The sequence below is a fragment of the Chiloscyllium plagiosum genome, chromosome 4 (assembly GCF_004010195.1).
Source record: "Chiloscyllium plagiosum isolate BGI_BamShark_2017 chromosome 4, ASM401019v2, whole genome shotgun sequence".
Taxonomy (NCBI): domain Eukaryota; kingdom Metazoa; phylum Chordata; class Chondrichthyes; order Orectolobiformes; family Hemiscylliidae; genus Chiloscyllium; species Chiloscyllium plagiosum.
Window position 1 is genome coordinate 129,981,769 of NC_057713.1, and position 18,132 is coordinate 129,999,900.

An 18,132-nucleotide genomic window follows, 5' to 3' on the forward strand; every position below is an offset into this window, starting at 1 on the left:
ATGGATATTTGCACCACAGCACTGTATTGTGGTGTTCTAAATTTGCTACCATTGACTGAATCTGTACACACTGAGCTAACTAACCTAGCAACACATACAGTTGGGATCAGCTCTAATGACACCATATACGTCCAGATAAATGGTACTGCCAGGCATCCCCTCTCCATCCTGCTTTCAATAACTTTTACATCAGTTCCCATGAGAAACGTGTCTTCAATGGAATGACTCCTAACCTCCTACCCCTTGCATATTGTTGAAGTGTACATGACACGTTTGCTTTATTGGAAACTGCAACTGCAAACAAATTTTCCTTACACTGTCTGATGGGGTCCATCTATGTTCAACTTCACTTTTGAAATGGACCAGTCAGAAAAGAACCCTTTCCCTGATGAGCTGGGGGAGAGCCCCACTCGTAGATACTGCCTACCACTCTCTTTTGCAGGATAATTAATGCTTTGGGATTCCTACAGCTCCATGCTCTATATGGTCAGCCTTATTGTTGACCCTGTAAGCAAGACTCACACCATTTACTTCATGTAACAGAATGCCAAACTAAGGCACATCAGAGTCATCCTGTAGTATAATGGCTACCCTAATCAGATTGTTACTCATTGACTACCACACTACCCTAAAGAACATAGAACATAGAACATAGAACATAGAAGAATACAGCGCAGCAGCCAATCCTGTCCCTGTTCTAGCCATGTCTCCGTAATAGCCACAACATCGAAGTCCCAGGTACCAAAAGAAGAAGGGGTCCCAAAAATTTAAGCAACCCTTGAAGTATCAGGCTATAGCAACACAAGTGCTGTTCTATACAAGTAGGATACAGCCATCAAACCAAAATGATATTCTTCCAAAATGATAAGTGAATCATGTGGGATATGAATTTCAGTGGTGGTGTATGCCCAGTCTTTATACCATGTCTACAGCAGCTACAGTACCAACAATAGCCCCCCCTCCCTGCTGTGCTGATGGGAATGAAGAGCTCCAGTTTCATTCTGACCCTGAAACATTTGGCAGGGATTTATTGTTTTTTGCACCAGTTTGGGAGTGAATGTCTTTATAGTTGACCAACTACCCAGACCTCCATCAGTGAGAAAGCCCATGTGTCAAACAAATCAGTCGCCTGAGAGCTGACAGGCACGCTACGTGACCAATTGGCTACTTGGCCAGAGAAGTCCTGCCTGCCATAAGCTGCTGGCCAATTGGAAGTGGTCAGATAATGGGATCTAGATGGTTGCCTGGGCTGCGCAGTCATGAAGGTGTGGACTGGTGAGAAGGGGAGTGCATCTTTTGTGGTATTGTGGGTTGGGGTGTTATGAAGGTGTGGAGGTGTACTGTATCTTTAAGAGAGTTGAAAAGCTAGCAAGGACTGACAAAGAACAGGGTATCCTGAACAAGATAACAATGTAACACTTGGTCAAAACAAATTGCAGCAGCTGGATTGTCATGAAACAAAAACAAATTCAAATTCAGTTTAAATTATGTCCCGAGATACCAAAATCCAACCAAGTTTGAATTTAATATTTTGATAATGTTAAAACCAATGAAACAATCCGATGTTTTGGTGTACACAACCAGACATTTAGAACAATTAGGGGGAGAACTGCCATGGACCAGCAAATGTAGACTGTTAGCTGAGGAGCTCTCTGAAAGGTACCTGTCTGTGGGGGATTGCACAGCAGAACATCGAGGCTGACCTGGGGAGAATCTACACAGAAGAATTGGCAAAGCTGATTGGTTTTGAAATGTGATTTTTTTTTTGTAAATTTTAATCGGATTTTTAAAAATCGGATTAGTAATGTAGAGTGGGAGGTAAAAAAAAGGTAAGTTTAAGAGAAAGGAGTTGTCAATAGTTGTTGGTTTTATATTCTCTGTTGGACTTAACTAGTGACCTCTGGGATAGTTCTTTGCCTCTTGAATTTTAACAGATTACAGCATGCGGTGAATCTTTTCTGTGTGACTGGTTTAAATTAGCAGAGGGGTTTACCCCATGTCCTAACAGGGGGCAAGGGAAGAGGGGTTAGCTGAAAGCCTTTTCTGTGCCCCCACCTGCAGCAGCCATCCCATAGACCTGGTGGCAGGCTTCCCTGGTTCCTCCTTCAGTACCTGTAGGAAAGGAAGATCAGCCATGGGCCTTCTGACTCAATTATTGAGATGGCAAGAAGAGAACAGGTATCTCTCCCATGATTAGTCCTTTCCACAACAAGCTCTAGCACTTATTGGGAGGGGAGATTAGAGTGGTGCTGGAAAAGCACAGCAGGTCAAGCAGTATCCGAGGTGCAGGAAATAAACGTTTTGGGCAAAAGCACTTCAGGAATGATGAAGGGCTTTTGTCCGAAATGTCGATTTCCCTGCTCCTCGGATGCTGCCTGACCTTTTGCTGTGCTTTTCCAGCACCACTCTAATCTTGACTCTAATCTCCTGCATCTGCAGTCCTCACTTTCGCCGGCTTCTTGGGAGGGCTCATTCCAGCTACTAACTCTGTTACTCCTCATAGGTGTGTCTGACCTAGCAATCACATCCATTATTTTCAGTTTTTATGGCAGCACCACCTGCAAGTTCCTCAAACCTTCACCCATCTGTCCCCTCACTGTTGCTCAGTCCAATCCTAGAACCTCCTTTCCAACAGCACCTGTGGATGTTCTATACCTTGAGGTCTTCGGCAAATTACAAAAGGCACTTGTGCCATCTTCCCCCAGAGAATTAGGGATTGGGCATTAAATGCTGGCTACTACACATCATGACCGAATTGGAAAGACCATTAACTGCCTGAAATGGTTGCAGTGGGTTACCTTTGGATTTTCAGTTGGGATGATTACCATGGCCAGAGTTTTCAGCATATTGCTTGTTATTTCTAAAAATAAATAGTCTTGTGTTGCACTGTGTCACTGCCTGATCAGAGGCTACCTATTGCTTCCTTTGAACTTGCATGTTCTGTACAGATCATGTAGGTTTGAGCTTTACGTGATTTGAGACAGTAACATTTCCCCTTTCTTATTCATGAAATTCTAGATCCATAACCTATTATAGAGTCAATTTGTGTCTCGCAGCACCACAAAGATAAATTCTCATCACATGTTTACGTTCTATTTCTCTCCCTGGTCTTCCCCACACCCCTATAATAACCTTGCAGGTGGAGTGGATTTTTGCTTTGCGCGATTGCCATGCTCTTAGTTATAGTGCCAATGTTCACTTTCCCCCAAAAACTACCACCTCGACAGAAGAAGAAAAAGAAAATGGGCTCGGGTGATTCAAATAATGATGATGAGATGATGAAAGAGAAATCCGACAGCAGAGAACCTAGAAAGAGTGCAGTCGCTTCCTCAATGGCTTTTGGAAAGGACATTAAAGGTGAGTGTGTTCAACACTTTATTTTGTGCAGTTATCAGCCAGTTTAGCTTAACTGGGTTGTATTTTTCACATGTAAATTGTTTATTAATTATGTGTACTCCTTATTACAGGTAGTAACAGGAGTTATTGCAATAATTTTAGTTCTTTCTGTAACTAAATTGGAAATTAGTGAATAAGTATTAGCTCATTAATATCGACTTGTTATTTGACATTACTAGTTATTTCTTAAATTAGCTGTTTAATACCCTTCTGTTGTTAAGCTACAGTTTATTCCATGATCACCACCTTATTAGTTATTCGTACAGGAGAGTAAGAGAGCCCCTAATTGGTAGAGAATTGTGAGACTGTTTCAGCATTAGACAATCACTTTCAAAAGAAATGGCAGTGAAAATGTACCCCCTTCATCCAAATGAAGAATGTTACATCTGTGACAAGCACAACTGGGTTTTGAGAGCATGTCAAAAAGATAAATGCTTCACTGTTACTTGAATGGCCTGTGTCTTGTGAAGTATGCTCTAAGAATGATTTTTTTTGGACATGAATTATTTTTGAACGATCCTTAGAACGGCAGAGTAGTTTTCTGAATGTGTGAAGCAAATACCTCCAGGATTCTATATATTGACAAATTCAGCAAATTGAATTTCTGAAAGCTTTTCACAAAATTGACTATGATGCATTTTTACTTTACTACATATCCACAAATGATTGTCAAAAATCCAAGGCTTCATTTATTGCTCTTTTGTTTCTGTGCTTTTCCAGTCTCTCCTTTTACCTTTCCTTTCTCTCTTCCTATTTATTTGCAATCCTTCCTCCTTTCTTAGTTTCTGTTGTCTGTCTCCTCACCCACTTTATTCTCTTGTTTGTTTACCTGATCATGCTCCTTTGCTTCCATTCTCTTTCACCCATTTTGTGTCTTTCTTTTTGTAGATATTTTTATTAGTTCCTTCTTCATTTAAATGTTCATATTTTCTACCTGATATTACACTATGCAGTGATTATAATGAGGTCAGCCAGATGGACCTCATAGAATATGAGTCCCTGATTAGGGCTGTTAAGCTGGTCTAATCAAGGAGTCCTGGCTGACTGACATAAACAGGAATGACACAGATTCTGTTTGCTCTGAGAGCTGGCTGTGAAGAAGCAGGGCTAGTGTCAATTTCTATGCACGTGTAAATAAAGAGTGACTTGGAGATGGGATATTGGCCTCGCATTACTCCATCCATGGATAAGTCTATAACCTCAACAAGGTATGCCAAAAAAAGTTGCCAGAGTAATCAAAAAGTCATGATTTTCTTTATTTATTCATGGGATGTGGGCAATGCAGGCCAGGCATGTATTGCCTGTTCCTATTTGCTCAGTGGGCAATTAAGAGTCAACCACATTGTTGTGAGTCGTAGCGTTGCGTGTCGGCCACACCAGGTAAGGAAGACAGATTGCATTCTCTACATTAGTGAACTAGGATGGCTTTTAAGGACAATCAAGAGTGGCTCCATGGTCATCGCTGGGTCAGCTTTTACTCAAGCTTTTAATTTATTTCAAATTTCAGCATCTGCCAAAATGGAATTCAAAGCCATAGAACGTTTGCCTGCGATTATGGGTTGCTATTGTGCCTTCCCATATGGTACAGATGGAAGCCACTCAGTCTTTTGTTCATTCGACAACCCTTTGCTAAAGCTAGCTAATTAATCACACTACCCTACTTTTGATCCATTGCGTACAAATTTAGTTTTTCACAATATCTGCTCAATTCACTTTAAAACTTATGTTTGAATTTGATTGCATCATTCTTTCAAGATTTTCCTTTTCATTCCAAAAACTTGCTGGGTTAATTTTTTTCCCCCCTCATACCATGTTTACTTGCTCCCTCACTAAGGTTTTGACATCCTTCCCTAATGTATGGTGCCCAGAATTGAACACAATATTCCAATTCAAGGCTAATCAATCTTTTGTTCCTTCCATTGTACTCTTTTCTTCTATTTATAAAGCCATCAACATGATGCATTTTGTTCATTGACTTGCCAACTTAACACTTCCAAATACCTCTGGGTCTGTTCTTGCACCCACTTTCAAATTGTACCATTGTAACAGATGACATTTAGATTTGGGATTCATTTTAAACAAATTGTCGATTTGTTTGCATTGTTGATGAACAACATTTCAGTGCCCTTTTGCTGAAAAATGTTTGCGAGAAACATACCACGTAAACAAAACGCTGCATATTTATTTAATGTTTTCTTTGCTATATTTGGTATTCTGGTGGCATTTTTTAGTCTGTATTTCATGAAATGTTACATGTTGGACCTCTGAAAATTAATAGTTCAGATGTAATAAGCTGTGTCTAAGTATTTCAGGTGAAGTTTGAAAAGAAGTCAATTTTCCATTGTATGTAAGTGGTGAACAGAATTGAACTGTTATAAAATACAATCAGTATATAGTACATGCATTTATCCACATACTTTTCATGCAGGCAAGACTCAGTTCTTAATGTTATCTTCCTTTCTGGTATGGGTAGCTCAATTTATCACATTTCCTGATGATTAGATTGAAACTGGGAACCCACGATATGAGGAATCATACATGGAAGGTGTATGCTGCTGTTCCATTGCACAGCTACTTTCAAACTAATTCTTGTTGCTACTGGAGAGATTTCCATTAATGCCCTATTGTGCAGCAAAATTGTAAATTGTAAAATTCTCAAGCTCCAATTAATGAGTCTCTGGCGAGTGAATAGCAATGTGAGTTAGAAAATCCCTGCTGCTTCACAAAGTAGGCTTGAGTTATTTTATCTCCACGGTTTTTACAGAAACCTCATCCTCAGGAAGCAGCAGAACATTGTGCATCTCCAAGGCTCCAGTGACGCCACACTAGTTGGACAGTGGGATTAGCTGCTGGGGCCAAATCTCGAAACGAACTGTACAACTTTTGATCTGATTCTGTCATTGAACAGCATTTACTGCGACATTTCATGTCTCTTGTCTGTACGAACAAGTAAATTATTAATGATCACACAAATATACAGAGAAGCCTCGATTATCTGAATGTGAAGTATCTGAATTTCGGATTATCCAAACGAGATCACAAGGTCCCGAAGCTCGGCTAAACTGTGTTATCCAAACATTTGATTATCCGAACAAAATACTCCTCATCTGTGTCATTTGGATAATTGAGGTTCCTTTGTATACTGTTTTTCAAGAATGCCAATGTCCTGTGTTTATACTGGCTGTTTCAAGGACCATTCACAAGTCTGTGCAGACCAACCCTAACCTAATCGCAGTCCTGTTTCTACCAGGAGTGAATCCCAATGCTGCAGAAAGGAAGCAGCAATTCTTTTCTAATCAGACCAGTGGCTAAAATCTCATCTGATAGCAACAATCAGGTAGAGACAGTATTCACAGGGAAGGGAAGGAATGATGGCACTGAAGGGGGGAGAGAGAGAGAGAGAGAGGGGTGGGTAGAAGGAAATGTAATGGGAAAGAAACAACGGAACTTTCGTCAAGTGGGACATTAGTTTTAGGATAAGGGGTGCACAGTCTGTGCATTACCCTGTGTTTACAGTGTGGTGCACAGTCTGTGCATTACCCTGTGTTTATAGTGTGGAGCACAGTCTGTGCATTACCCTGTGTTTACAGTGTGGTGCACAGTCTGTGCATTATCCTGTGTTTATATTGTGGGGCACAGTCTGTGCATTACCCTGTGTTTATTGTGTGGTGCACAGTCTGTGCATTACCCTGTGTTTATTGTGTGGTGCACAGTATGTGCATTATCCTGTGTTTTTAATGTGGAGCACAGTCTGTACATAATCCTGTGTTTATAGTGTGGGGCACAGTCTGTGCATTATCCTGTGTTTATAGTGTGGTGCACAGTCTGTGCATTACCCTGTGTTTATTGTGTGGTGCACAGTATGTGCATTATCCTGTGTTTTTAATGTGGAGCACAGTCTGTACATAATCCTGTGTTTATAGTGTGGTGCACAGTCTGTGCATTATCCTGTGTTTATAGTGTGGTGCACAGTCTGTGCATTACCTAGTGTTTATAGTGTGGTGCACAGTATGTGCATTATCCTGTGTTAATAGTGTGGAGCACAGTCTGTACATAATCCTGTGTTTATAGTGTGGTGCACAGTCTGTGGATTACCCTGTGTTTAGAGTGTGGAGCACAGTCTGTGCATTACCTAGTGTTTATAGTGTGGTGCACAGTCTGTGCATTATCCTGTGTTTATAGTGTGGAGCACAGTTTGTGCGTTATCCTGTGTTTGTAGTGTGGAGTACAGTCTGTGCATTAACCTGTGTTTATAGTGTGGAGTACAGTCTGTGAATTCTTCTGTATTTATAGTGTGGAGCACAGTCTGTGCATTGTCCTGTGTTTATAGTGTGGGGCACAGTCTGTGCGTAATCCTCTGTTTATAGTGTGGAGCACAGTCTGTACATAATCCTGTGTTTATAGTGTGGTGCACAGTCTGTGCATAATCCCGTGTTTATAGAGTGGAGCACACTCTGTGCATTTCCCTGTGTTTATAGTGTGGAGCACAGTTTGTGCATTATCCTGTGTTTATAGTGTGGAGTACAGTCTGTGCGTAATCCTGTGTTTAGAGTGTGGACCACAGTCTGTGCATAACCCGGTGTTTATAGTGTGGTGCACAGTCTGTGCATTATCCTGTGTTTATAGTGTGGAGCACAGTCTGTGCATAATCCTGTGTTTATAGTGTGGAGCACAGTCTGTGCATTGTCCTGTGTTTATAGTGTGGAGCACAGTCTATGCATTATCCTGTGTTTATAGTGTGGAGCACACTATGCGCATTATCCTGTGTTTATTGTGTGGTGCACAGTCTGTGCATAATCCTGTGTTTATAGTGTGGAGCACAATCTGTGCATTACCCTGTGTTTATAGTGTGGAGCACAGTCTGTGCATTATCCTGTGTTTATAGTGTGGAGCAGTCTGTTCATAACCCGGTGTTTATAGTGTGGAGCACAGTCTGTGCATTATCCTGTATTTAGAGTGTGGAGCACACTCTGTGCATAACCCGGTGTTTATAGTGTGCAGCACAGTCTATGCATTATCCTGTGTTTATAGTGTGGAGCACACTCTGCGCATTATCCTGCGTTTATTGTGTGGTGCACAGTCTGTGCATAATCCTGTGTTTATAGTGTGGAGCACAATTTGTGCATTACACTGTGTTTATAGTGCGGTGCACAGTCTTTGCATTACCCTGTGTTTATAGTGTGGTGCGCAGTCTGTGCATTACCCTGTGTTTATAGTCTGGAGCACAGTCTGTGCATTATCCTGTGTTTGTAGTGTGGTACACAGTCTGTGCATTGTCCTGGGTTTATAGTGTGGAGCACAGTCTGTGCATTATCCTGTGTTTATGGTGTGGAGCACAGTCTGTGCATTACCCTGTGTTTATAGTGTGGAGCACAGTCTGTGCCTTATGCTGTGTTTATAATGTGGAGCACACTCTGTGCATTACCCTGTGTTCATAGTGTGGAGCACAGTCTGTGCATTACCCTGTGTTTATAGTGTGGAGCACACTTTGTGCATTACCCTGTGTTTATAGTGTGGAGCACAGTATGTGCATTACGCTGTGTTTATAATGTGGAACACAGTCTGTGCATTGCCCTGTGTTTATAGTGTGGGGCAAAGTATGTGCATTATCCTGTGTTTATAGTGTGGAGCACAGTCTGTGCGTTACCCTGTATTTATAGTGTGTGGAACAGTCTGTGCATTATCCTGTGTTTATAGTGTGGTGCACAGTCTGTGCATTATCCTGCGTTTATAGTGTGGTGCACAGTCTGTGCATTACCCTGTGTTTATATTGTGGTGATCAGTCTGTGCATTATCCTGTGTTTATAGTGTGGAGCACAGTCTGTGCATTGCCCTGTGTTTATTGTGTGGTGCACAGTCTGTGCATTACCCTGTATTTATAGTGTGGTGCACAGTCTGTGCATTGCCCTGTGTTTATAGTGTGGTGCACAGTCTGTGCATTATCCTGTGTTTATAGTGTGGTGCACAGTCTGTGCATTATCCTGTGTTTATAGTATGGTGCACAGTCTGTGAATTGCCTGTGTTTATAGTGTGGTGCACAGTCTGGGCATTATTCTGTGTTTATAGTGTGGAGCACAGTCTGTGCATTACCCTGTGTTTATAGCGTAGAGCACAATCTGTGCATTATCCTGTGTTTATAGTGTGGAGAAAGTGAGGACTGCAGATGTTGGAGATCAGAGCTGAAAATGTGTTGCTGGAAAAGCGCAGCAGGTCAGGCAGCATCCAAGGAACAGGAGAATCGACGTTTCGGGCATAAGCCCTTCTTCAGGAATGAGGAAAGTGTGTCCAGCAGGCTAAGATAAAAGGTAGGGAGGAGGGACTTGGGGGAGGGGCGTTGGAATGCGATAGGTGGAGGGAGGTCAAGGTGAGGGTGATAGGCCGGAGTGGGGTGGGGGCGGAGAGGTCAGGAAGAAGATTGCAGGTTATGAAGACGGTGCTGTGTTCGAGGGATTTGACTGAGACAAGGTGGGAGGAGGGGAAATGAGGAAACTGGAGAAATCTGAGTTCATCCCTTGTGGTTGGAGGGTTCCTAGGCAGAAGATGAGGCATTCTTCCTCGAACCGTCGTGTTGCTATGGTCTGGCGATGGAGGAGTCCAAGGACCTGCATGTCCTTGGTGGAGTGGGAGGGGGAGTTGAGTTATAATGTGGAGCACAGTCTGTGCATTAGCCTGTGTTTATAGTGTGGTGCACAGTCTGTGCATTATCCTGTGTTTATAGTGTGGAGCACAGTCTGTGCGTTACCCAGTGTTTATAGTGTGGAGCACAGTCTGTGCATTACCCTGTGTTTATAGTGTGGAGCACAGTCCGTGCATTACCCTGTGTTCATAGTGTGGAGCACAGTCTGTGCATTATCCTGTGAATACAGCCTCAGCTGGTTGAGTTGTTCAGTTCCAGCATAAGTTCACTACCTGTATATTTAGGGCTTGTAGAAATAAGTGTCTGAGTTTTACTAGAAGTTGTCGTGGTTTTGTGAACCTGAAATGCTACTATTAACAGTTTATTCCAGAGGGACTGCTGGCATCTTATCGTGGAGTGGGTAGTATCCCTGCGTATGAGCAGGATATTCCAGGCACAAGTTCCACTCCAAGACTTGATGGCTGAGGGAGGTGTGTTTGTCGTGCAGCCAAGCAGATTGGTTATTCATCTGCAAATCCTTCCCATGAACATCAGTGGCAGACTGGAAGCGTAGGAGAGAATGCTGGTCAGCTGTGTGATGGAAGGAAACTGGAGCATTGCCATGGGGTTTGTGAGGTCCCAGACGTTAATGGGTGCTCTCAAGCTCAGGCAGTTCCAACAGCATAACGTCCTCATGTTTTTCTTCAAACCATGGGGTTGCCCTAATTGACTGAACCGCGAAGCCTGACTCCTTGCTTCAATTAAATGTTTACAAGCTTTCAGAAATTAATTAAATCTCACCATAGCCCTCTCCATTCCATAGCCTTCCACTTACAAACCCCTCTCTTAGATGTCTCTTGACCTTCTCCCCAAAACTCTTAGCATTTCTCACTGATGGGTCACAACAGTGAAATAGGGTCAGGAGCTCCCTGCTCTACCATAACTTTCCATAGTTCTAGGCTACAACATGATGTAAAGGTTAACTCAGCAACTGAGACTCCTTGTGACTGACTGTTGCAGTGATTTTAAAAGAGCCACTTCCAAGTCTTGTGTCCAGTTATTACAGATTCTATTCAAGCAGATGTTTGGAGATATGCTAGTGAAAGGTCACTATGGTCCCTCCCTGGAAAACAGCATGAAATCTTATAGTTACACTGTCATTGACTCTTTAGCATTTACATCAAATCCCTTATCAATAAACCAAGTTATCCCAGTCATACAGGTGTCCTTTTCATGTTCGCATTAACCCTGCTATAACTGTAGCACTGCATCCCACTCCTGACTGCTTGTTTGTCACCTCAGCGTGTTATTCATCCTTATGAAGGTCATTGCATTTTACAACTTACCAGTAGCTTGGTTCTCACAGGAGGGGAATTACATCCCATCATTCCTATAGTACTGGCTCCAAGAAAGTGACTGTTGGGATAACTCCTCAGAGGCCAGTATCCCGTCAGCAAGTCATTCTTTATTTACACATGAACAGGTCTTGCATTTAGTATTGCCTCGTACAGAGTCAGCTCTCAGGGTGTCAGTATCTCTGACACTCCCCTTTTTTACCTGTCAGCCAGGGCTCCCTGATTGGATCAGATTAACAGCCCCAACCAGAGAACTCATTTTCTATTAGGTCCAGCTCACCAACCTTGTTACAATCACTACACTCAGAGTTACATCCGTCAATTCTAAGCTATATGTGTACATTTAAATCTCAATCTTATCAATTGTCTCATTTACCACCATTGCCCTCCTTTATACTTCCATCCAATTCAGTTTCTTATTTTCTAACCTGTGGGCAATTTGTCTATTTTCCCACCAAAGTTCATTTTTCATGTACAAATTTAGTTTGCAGGTTTTTAAATGTCTTCCGGGTGATGAGATGTTCATGGATACACATCATGGATGGACTGCCTTTTCTTTGAAAAAAAAAGAGGCTGAGGCAACTAATTAAAATCTTTAAAATTAGGAGAGGTTTCGATAGGTTGGACACAGAAAAAAGGTTTACTATTGTAGGGGAGAGCATAACTAGAGGCTGTGAATATAAAATCATCACCAAGACCTCCAATAGGGAGTTCAGAAGAAACGTCTTTACCTCAAGAGCAGTGGGAACAGCTACCACTGAGTGACTGCAGTGACTAGTGTAGACGGATTTCAGGAGACAGTGGACAAACTAATGATGAAGAAGGGAATAGAGAGTTACTTGGTAGATCTTGATCAGTAAAGATGAGAGGATGTTTGATTGGAGCATAAACATCATTGTGGACATGTTTGCTGAATGGCCTTTTCCTGTTCTGCATGTCCTATGTAATGGCAGGTGTTTTGTGCATTGTTCACTGTTAGGTACATTCCCAGTTTGATTGGTGAAGCCCAAACCTTTGATGTCAATTATGAATAACAGTGGTCTCTGTTCGCACTGACCTTTGTGGAATACTGGTTTCTCCTTCCTCCAATATGTATCATTTACCCTTTGGCACTACTTCCTGCTTTCTAAATTCAACTGATTTTTGACGCATCTAGTTATCTTTCCCCTGACTCTATGAGTCATACAACACAGAAACAGACCCTTCGGTCCATGTTGACCGCGTTCCCAAACTAAACTAGTCCCACCTGCCTTCACTTGGCCCTTAGCCTTCCAAACATTTCCTATTCATGAATCCATCCAAAAGTCTTTGAACCATTGTAACTGAACCTGCATCTACCATTTCTCTGGCAGTTCATTCCACACACAAGCCACTCTCTGACACTTGTCCTAATTTTCAGCAAGAACTCACTGTACAATAACTTACTATATGTTTTATTAGAACCGAGCAAATGATGGGTGTGTTATCCTTGTCAGTTCTTTCCAAGTGTGGAGTTGCAGCATTAACTGAGTGTGTGGGAAGAGGATCTGAATGAACTGAGGCCCAGGCAAACAGAATCACATCCGACTGTGGCAAGGAGTCCTAATGAGGAACCAGGAAGTGCACTTCTTACTGATGTTTTTGGTGACCGCCCCCCTACCAGGTCTGCCAGTTTGGCTGTTATAGGTTTGATAAAACTGAGAACATGTACAGCATGATGCTGCAGTTTGGCAAAGGGGCAGAATGAGGCAATGTGCCTATTGTTGCTTTTGGATGAGAAAGGTAACCCGAATAGTATACAATGGATTTCTGGCTCTGGGTGAGCACACACCATGTAGTACCTACTCACACTATTTTTGTTTTCTGTAAAGAATGAATATTGTGCAATGGAATTGTTAGATGCTGGGGTTGTTCAAACTGGAGCCTGTGCTGCTTTATAGTTTAAAGAAACATACTCACCAGGAGCTACAGCAGAATCTTGCTGCATGTGAGCTGCTCAGTATCTGCAGAAATTAGCTTCTTTAATCCATACATGCAGTATACAATATGATAAAGTCCAGTATTTTCTCTATCCATTCATGCTGCAGGAGTTGGCAACGTGCAAAGATTGTAGCATTTGAGAGCAAGGACCCCCTTGCACAGTTTTGATGGATCACTCAGAACAGTTTAAGAGTTGATGGCTCGCTGCTTTAGAACGTGCAGAATATACTTTCTTGCCATGTGAATTTAATATTAAATACAGTGAAAAATGTGTACTGTGGCCCATATATAGGCAACATTTACATTAACTTAGAATAAAATTTTTAAGAAACTTAAAGAGAGTCCAACTTTTCCTTCAGTGCTACTACAGTATGCCACAGCCAGAGTCCCACTCCAGCCTTCCCAGACCCGTCCGACCACTGACAGTGTCCTGCTCCGGCCTTCCCAGATCACACCATACTGCTGAGAGTATCCTACTGTTAACACAGAAGCCCTGAGAAACGGCTAAGCTCAGTGGAGCTGTTAGGAAGCTGCCTGCTAGAGGAGATAGCAGTTCAGCCGACAAGCAGCGTTTGCTTGGTTACAGCTGAGAAAGATAGGACTTCAGAGTAAGCTCAGGGCAGTGCCAGCTTTGTGAAGATAGCTGTTTGTGAAAGATGTTGCGTGCTGTCATGTAGATGTTGGAGTGCACACTCAGGAATCAAGTGGAATTCAGTTTTAGAGAGAACACCCTCAACCCCCATTTCATCAGTCGTCAATCAAGCAGTGTATGATGGAACCACCTTTCCAGGAAATTTCAAAGCTAGATTTTTGCAAGTGAACAGTTGGAATCCTTTGTGAAAGAGACAAAACTTAATGGAGTTCACAATGCCATTTTAGACTGGGTATGTTGCTGATAAATTCTTCAGATCTTCAGCATCTGCTAGATGTGCTCTTTTAGGTGTTAGGCAACAATTTATCTGTTAACACATATTTACCTCACATTAGTTCTTAAATGTTGGAATATACATTGTAGATTGTAAACTTTTCTAAACTTATATGGTAAGGTTAAGTTTGTTTGTTCAAAACCACGGCATCCAAATGGCTTTATTCATTGAGCAAGTACCTAGGATCTGGAACTTGATCAGCTTTAAACAAAGAAAAGATTGCTGGTCCATTATCAGATCATGGTACAAATATCTATCCAGGATTGGAACATTATGTCAGAGCCCATCCGGATTTGTGAAATCAGCTCAAAGGGAAGTCCTGTTCCCTCAGGATTGGAGGAGGGGTTGGCCTTGCTTACATGGCTACAGTGTCAAAAGAGGATTAAAGACTTGATGTGTGCTGGTGAGGTGAGTGCAGCACGTGATATTCAGCTTGTGGACTTACATCTGACTAAAGCTGAGTATGACTGTGGCAACAATGCATAAACATCCAGTTGGCAACAAAAGCCAGGCAAGATCTTTGGCTTTCACATGAAACGGAGCTACTGTATGGAGGATAGCAGTCAGTCAGAGTTAACCTCTTCCTGGCCAGCAGTAATCAAGGGAGGTGGGGCCATGGCTCTCCTATTTTTAACTCCCTCTCAGTCAGTCACACCGAATGTACTTTAAATTTGTTTTTTTTTAGCATGTGCCTATTACACTTTGAGTAAACTTAGTTAAACACATCAGAAAGGTAGAAGAGCTAATTCCAGGGATTTTTTGAGTGAAGGAGTGGAGATGTCATCATTGTAGGTATGTTCGCTGAGCTGGGACGGTGATTTGCAGATGCTTTGTCCCGTGTCTGGGTGACATCTCTAGTGCTTTGGAGCCTCCTGTGAATTGTTGCTGTACTGTCTCTTTTGGAATTTATTTGCTTCTGTTCCTGCTGTTTCCGGTTGCTCGTTGTAGTGGCCGGTATATTGGGTCTAGATCTGTGTGCTTGTTGGTAGAGTCCATGGATGAGTGCCATGCATCTAGAAGTTCTCTGGCTGTCCTCTGTTTAGCTTGACCTCTGATCATTGTGTTGTCCCAGTTGAATTTATGGTCCCTGTCATCTGTGTGTGTGGCTGTACACGTGATAGTAGTGATACACACAGGTGACAACAGCCACAGATTCGACTGGGACAACGCAACGATCATTAGGACAAGCTAAACAGAGGTCAGCCAGAGAATTTCTAGAAGTATGGCACTCATCCACAGACTCCATCAAAAAGCACATAGACTTTGACCCAATATACCGGCCACTACAACGAGCAACTGGAAGCAGCAGGAACAGATGCAAATAAATTCTGGAACACGCAGTACAGCAGCACTTCACAGGAGGTTCCAAATCACTAGAGATGTCACTGAGACAGGGGATGAAACATCTGCAAATCACCATCCCAGTTCGGCCAACATATCCACAACAACAAGTGGTACCTGAGCTACAAATCAGAGAGAATGGGGAAGGGTATTAGGAAAGTAGTCTGCTGCAGTTTACATTGTTTAAAAGCTGTGAGAATAAAAACACTTGAGTCCAACTGGTTAACTGTTGTTTTTGTTTCCAAAGCTGCGGATGCCTAGTGTTCTCAGTGAAACCATTGTTGTTGTTCCAAGATGCTTTTCATCTGCTGGTTTCTGAGCTTGGGTAAGAGAGAGAGAGGGAGAGAGACAAATCCCTGTCTTGTTCAGTCCATGATGCTTTCTCTCTCTTTGCTGCTGTAAAAGCAATTGTTTATCAAAATCAATTTGTACGTTCCTGAGTCTGGACATTGAACACTCCACAGGTAATTTTTCATCTCTGAGATGTGAAGTAATCATGAATGTGTGAGTAAAAATCCTTCCAGTGCCCTGTGGTGAAACGGTTAAAAATTATGTCCCAATACAGGTGTGAATCTAACCGGAATGGAGGTGTTGCTTAGTCCCGTTTGAATCTTATTACACACCTTCCCGTGTGAATCTTCTTATCTGTATGTAACCAATATCCTTTCAATACTCCAGTTAAATCTGGACTAATATTTTATAGGTTTAATATAACTTCCTTGTTTTTGTACACTTATTTAGTCAGCATGTCATTTGCATTATTAACCACTGTCAGTCAGTCCTACAGTTTTCAATGATGTATACACATATCTGAGGCCCCTTTGTTCCTGCACCCCTTTTAAATTGTACCCTTTAATTTAAAACTGTCTCTTCCAACCAATCATTTCACACTAACACTAACCCTAACCATTCTCAGAAGTCCATTCAGCACTTTACCAAATACCTTTGTGATGTCTACGTACACAGCATCAAATATATTACCTTCATCAACTCTCTCTGTTACTTCATCAGAAAACTCAGGCAGTGTCATCCTCCCTTAACAAATTCACACTCTCTTTCCTTAATTAACCCACATTTACCCAAGTGACTAAATTTTGTTCTAATTTATTGTAAACGTTTCTCTACCACGGTGATTAAACTGGATAGCCTATAATTATAATTTATATCCTTTTGTTTCTACAAGTGTATAACATTTACAACACTGCCATCCTCTGATAAAACTCCTGAGTTTAAGGAAAAATAGGAAATGTTGGTCAATACCTTTGTAATTTCCACTTTCACTTCCAGATGTGAACATCCAGTGCTCATGCATTATCCCGTTTAAGTTCACATCTCCCTTTAACATACACCTTCTTGAAAACTCCTCCTTTACACGCTGCAAAATATTGCTTTCATTTCTGGCAATGGTGCGTGGTCAAAAATATCCACAGTACCTTAAATCCTGTTGGGTTCTTGTTTGAATGCGGTTTCCTAGACATTTGATGAAAACTCCTAGCTAAACACGATCCAGAGGGAACTATCGAAGCAGCTGGGAAATCTGAACCTGTTCTATTTGTTAAACGGAACGTTAAAAGCGAAGCCTGAAAAGCACCTCGTTTTTTTTACCGGCAAAGGGGAGGTGAGTTTCGAGTAGGTGGCCTTACCCATTTAGGGTCTCCATCTGCACTGCTACTTCCAAACAAGCCATGAGCAGTGTGATCAGGGGTTGCAGTTCACCAGGAAGGAGGTGACGGAATAGCATCACCTTTCAGTATCAGTCCTACATCCTCAAAGCAGGATGGGAACCGCACTGACAATAACTACAAAGGTGACCTTTGTCCTCAATTCTTTAGCAAGCAAAGTATAACGTATCTAATATCTATCAGTTCATTGACCTTTGTTGTAGTGACACAGGGTTCTGAATGCCAACAGAAGGGATTAATTGTCTTCTTCATTAATGGGGAGAGGCAGGATGGAAATGCACTCGACTTTATCAAGATAATTAACTTCCTGGGGTGCTGTTGACTACTCAAGTGACTTTGCCCATTCAGCATCTGAATTGTGAGAGAGAGATGAAGCTGACACTCAGTAAGAGAGCAATTGCTTTGCAATTACAGGCAACAAACCATGCAGGTGAATGTCCATTATCCTGATAGCAGTCATGATAGATTCATCCCTTGCCAGTCTGCTGTTCTTGCATCTTTTAGCCATTGTGTTGAACCAGAGGGAGGTGCTGAAGAGCAAAGCTGACCTACTAATGATTTCCTTCTGTGATTCTGCCAGATGTGACCAATGCCAGTATAATGATGGGCTTGTTGTCACAAGGAATGTAATTGAGCAGATGATTAGGGTGCAAAATTAACAGTGTCACTTTCTCAGTCATTCTTGGGGCCCAGTTGGCTGAACCACATCCATGTTAATCCGTAATCTCCCCCACAATCCAGCAGCATGAGGGTATGGCTCTTGTTGCAGAGATTTGGAGAAGCAACTGAAATGGATGAGGAAGAGAAGACGCAGAAATGTCCATGACCCAAATGAACAGTCAGTGAGTGCACCCAGA

General features: G+C 42.1%; 1 protein-coding gene across 2 annotated transcripts in view; it reads left to right on the forward strand.

The window, feature by feature from the left end:
• The window catches only part of LOC122549421 (solute carrier organic anion transporter family member 5A1), a 179,261-nt gene that overhangs the window by 114,988 nt on the left and 46,141 nt on the right, over window positions 1–18,132 (forward strand). For both annotated transcript variants that reach the window (XM_043689227.1, XM_043689228.1), the window contains exon 3: window positions 3,140–3,357. In XM_043689227.1, coding sequence (XP_043545162.1) covers window positions 3,140–3,357 — 218 coding nt within the window. The remainder of the gene's footprint in view (window positions 1–3,139; window positions 3,358–18,132) is intronic.